Source organism: Gavialis gangeticus, unplaced genomic scaffold (assembly GCF_001723915.1).
Source record: "Gavialis gangeticus isolate Ggan-Ray unplaced genomic scaffold, GavGan_comp1, whole genome shotgun sequence".
NCBI lineage: Eukaryota > Metazoa > Chordata > Crocodylia > Gavialidae > Gavialis > Gavialis gangeticus.
This window is the reverse complement of record NW_017729027.1, coordinates 20480578-20484970: the sequence shown is the minus strand read 5'-3', so window position 1 is coordinate 20484970 and position 4393 is coordinate 20480578. Positions and strand designations below refer to the sequence as shown.

At 36.8% G+C, this 4393-nt stretch overlaps 1 protein-coding gene across 4 annotated transcripts in view; it reads left to right on the top strand.

The window, feature by feature from the left end:
- The window catches only part of FAM135A (family with sequence similarity 135 member A), a 192285-nt gene that overhangs the window by 132756 nt on the left and 55136 nt on the right, over nucleotides 1-4393 (top strand). For all 4 annotated transcript variants that reach the window (XM_019520497.1, XM_019520496.1, XM_019520495.1 and 1 more), the window contains 3 exons: nucleotides 651-724; nucleotides 1025-1179; nucleotides 1434-3759. In XM_019520497.1, coding sequence (XP_019376042.1) covers nucleotides 651-724; nucleotides 1025-1179; nucleotides 1434-3759 — 2555 coding nt within the window. The remainder of the gene's footprint in view (nucleotides 1-650; nucleotides 725-1024; nucleotides 1180-1433; nucleotides 3760-4393) is intronic.

Here is a 4393-nt window from a genome sequence, read left to right as displayed (position 1 = left end):
CTTCCACTGTGAATGTGGAAGAAACCCATTGCTCCTTTTTTTTTTTTATAGTACGTATTTCATTTTTGTATTCTCACAAAACGTAGGACCTCTCTTAAAATATTTTTTTAATTGTTTGCTTTATTTTCATTTAATCTTTGACAAGAAACAATCTGAATGTTTGGAAATCAGTGGCATGGTAGTTGCATTGTATTTCAGGAAAAGTGGTAAAAGGGTGGTAATCTAAATGCAGAAGAATCTGTTAGTTGTACTTGGACAGACAAATACCATTTTATTTCTTTTAAAATGTGGGACAAAAAAGTTTGACTCATACACTGCTTTCCTAATTTTGTCCTGCTGCATTCTTTGGAACTCAGTAATATGAAGTGGGCTTTCATTTATGAAGATAATTCTCTTATGTCTCTATACATATTTGCCACATTTGTATATACTTCTCTATTTAATTAGGACTCTAATAAGGTTGATCTCAATCCTGCCCATGGTAGTGGAACAGAAAAATGACATACTCAAGTGATAATCTTGATCAGGAAATTTACTGAGTTTTTAAAATCATCTCCGTTTTTAATTTACATGTTGATGATGTGATATAACCATGTTGTTGAGGTTTTTTGAAAAATTATTGTGTATAAAACAATTTTGGAATTTTTCAGGTACGCAGATTTGCTGAAGCATTCTTTTGTCTTGAACATCCCAGGCAAGCTGCCCTTGCGTATCAAGAATTACAGTGAGTAACCTGAGAAGAAAATACAAAAGCTATTCTTTTTACTTTTCTAAATTGTGTTGCTAAATTCACAGAAACTGGTACTGTAATACACACTGTATAGTATATGCCATGTTATAGCATTATCTCTTGTATATTTTAGATTACAAAAATGTTTTACTGTACATATTTATATAACTAACTTAGTTTTATAAGTTTATATGTAGTATATTAAGGGGAAGGTTGTATTGATATTACAATATAGCATGTAGGGGAGTGCCTTTTTTACTCTTGTTCCCTTAATAAAAGGAAATATTTTTTCAGTGCTCAGAGTCATCTACAAATGTGTGGAGCCCTTAAAAACACCTCATTCTGCAGTACTCTTCCACCTCTCCCTATTGAATGCAGCGAACTAGATGGAGACATGAACTCATTACCAGTAATTTTTGAAGACCGATATTTAGATTCCATTACTGAAGGTAAATATCAGCTCTCTGTGATGTTTGTTTATCAGAGAATTAAGTAAAAGTAATGGGAAATTTGGATTTTTTTCTGTATATTTACTTTTACCGGCTGAGGGACATTTTTGTTGCCTTTTGACGATCTTATTTATGAGCTTATCTTAAAGGTTTTTGAGGACCTGTAAAATTTGATTTGCAGTAATAATTTTAAAGCAATAATAATTTGCATTATGTTGTTATAAACAATATCATTTCCCTTTTTTTATTAAAAGATTTGGATGCACCTTGGTTGGTAGTTCAGAATCCTCAGAAATCAGAGTTCAGTAAACTGGATAAATTTGAGGCTGAAGAAAGTTTTGTACCTGGATTTATGAGCCCAGAGTTGAAAGTCAGATCTACAGGTGCCACCAACATTTGGCATTCAGAAAGTGAAAAGCAACTAGTAAAGCCTTTGAAAGGGAAAAATGAAGATGTACTTAAATCCAAAACTAAGGTTACTAAACTAATGAAAACAATGAAAACTGAAAACACAAAAAAAATAGTAAAACAGAATTCTAAAGACTCTGTAGTCTTAGTGGGTTACAAATGTTTGAAAAGTGCAGCACCAGAACACATCTCTAAATGCTATGAAGGCAGGCCTTCATATAATCAGAAGGAAGTGTTGGATCCCCCAGTAGCTGGATTTGTTTATGATACAAAGACCTGCACTAGACAAATGAGTCAAAAAGAACTTAGATATCTGCCATCTAAAACTGATCAAATATTGGCCAGAACTGAGAATGTTCAACAAAGTCAGTGTAGCCCTGTGAACTCTTGTACAAATTTGGACATTTTTTGTAGGGTTGATATGTCTCAGGCAGGTACTGAAATTACACAAGCAGATAGTGTCCTCCTGGCCCCAAGAGGTACACTTGAAAGTTGTCTTGGAAATCAACCAACTTCATCAGGAGTCAGAACAATTGAGGTCAAACCAAATGATAAGAATCCTTATGAAGGGGAGAAAGTGACTGTTCACATTGGGTCATGGGCAGAATTTCCAGAAGAAGGAGTGCATGGAGAGAATTTACCGGTGCCCAACTTTCAGACTACAGAATCTGGAAGTACAGCTAATTTAGGAGAACAGGAATTAGTGATTGAAAAGGATGAAGTCCCAGAAAGAAACTTACGGCATGGTGGAGATACCTTCACAAAAATGAAAAGCAGTCAGCCTGCTCTTTCTACAAAAGAGACTCATATTGCTGTAATTGGAGACATAATTAAGTTACCAGATGTTAGTGTCGCCTATGCCTCATCTAGATTTTCAGATTCAGGAGTCGAAAGTGAACCAAGCTCTTTTGCAATGCATCCCAACCCTGATATGGTTTTTGAAACTGGTCAAGGGCAAAGTGCCTACAACAGTGAAAGAATATTTCCTCAGCTTTTACTGAAACCGGACTGTAATATAAAAAATGCAATAGAAAGCCATTGTACTGAGAGTACCAGTGCTGTAAGTGAAATACAGTCATCCCTGACATCCATAAACTCTCTGCCTTCAGATGATGATGAGCTGTCACCTGATGAAAATTCAAAAATATCTGTTGTACCTGAATGCCAACTAAGTGACAGCAAAACTATATTGGATCTAGGAGCAATTGACTTGCCAAAATGTGATGATAGTAAAAAATCAAATATCATTTTACAGAGCCAGTGTGTTGTTTTTTCAGGGCATTCAGACAATGAAACTATCTCTTTACATTCCTCATTTTCAAGTGTAAAAGTTGTTTCAGATGAAGATACATCTACTGATGTGAAAAGTTACAGCTTACAGGCAAACTTTGGCACAACTTGTAAGGACTCTAAAAGCCTTGATAAGCAGCAGAACACTACAGAAGAAACAGTTAAATTACACTCAGAAGTTATTTATATGGGGGAACCTTGCATTGTTTCAGGGTCCGTGGCCATAAATGCTGAGAGTCAGGTAGAAAACACAAATAAAGAAAAACTGGATGAATCTCTAGAACTAAAACAGACACTTAAAGAATTGCCAACAATTCAAAGTGAAACTGGTGCAGATAACCTCTCACCAACCAGCAGTACTGATATTGTAAAGCAAGGGCTTGTAGAAAACTACTTTGGCTCTCACAGCAGTACAGATGTTTCTGATATTTGCCCTACTGACAATAGTGATCCTGTTAGCCCTAAGAAGGAAACATCTGAAAAACAACCTACCAGTTCTTCCCATCTGGAGGAGGAGGAGGATGATGAAGAGCAGGATCACGAAATGGTTGAAAATGGGTATTATGAGGAAACAGACGATGGTAATATTTTTGATGGAGCTACGAATTCTGACTTTGAGCAGAATAATGGACTAATGAAAGAGAGAGATTTGAGCTCTGAGAGGATGAGCAATGAGCATTTAAAGGATGGGATGAGTATGCCTCCTGTCTGTACTTCTGGTTGTTTGTCTTTTCCTTCTTCCTTGAGAGACTCTCCGTGCAATGTTATGTGCTCTTCAAAAAGCAAATCTGATACAATTACAAAACAGCCAGGAAGCATATCCTGCAGTATGGCTTCATCTGTTTCCTGGTATGAAAGCTCCTCCAAGCCTCAAATGCTAGCGTAAGTGATTTTTTTTTTTAAAACAAATTTCATTGTATATTGAGAAATTTCAAAGATGGCTTTTAGGTGCAAGAAATGGTTGTGGCTCATGGTGTCTTGAAATGTGAATCATTTTCCCCTAAACACTCAACTTTCTGCCGTTCTTTTGTTCTGCTAGAAAGCCTGCAGTAGCACAGACTTCATCCTATTTCTTGTCTATTCATTTCACATTTTTGGCAAGTTTTAAAGTAATTTTTTTAAAGTGAGATTTAAAAGTGTTTCAGATGAGAAGTGATCAAATAATAATCATATACTTTACAGAGAGAATAAAAATGTTTAGAGGCCAGGCTGCAGACATTCTTCCCATTCTCCATCAAGTAGAAGTAGAAAAAAATGCTCAGGGGCAACCAGCACGGGTTCATCAGCGGCAGATCCTGTCAGACCAACCTGGTGGCCTTTTACGACCCGGTCACTAAATCATTGGATGCAGGGGTGGCAGTGGATATAGTTTTCCTAGACTTCAGGAAGGCTTTTGATACTGTCTCTCACCCCATTCTCATTAGGAAGCTGGGGGACTGTGGCGTAGACACCCATACAGTCCAATGGGTCGCCAACTGGTTAGAGAGTCGCACCCAGAGGGTGGTAGTGGATGGGT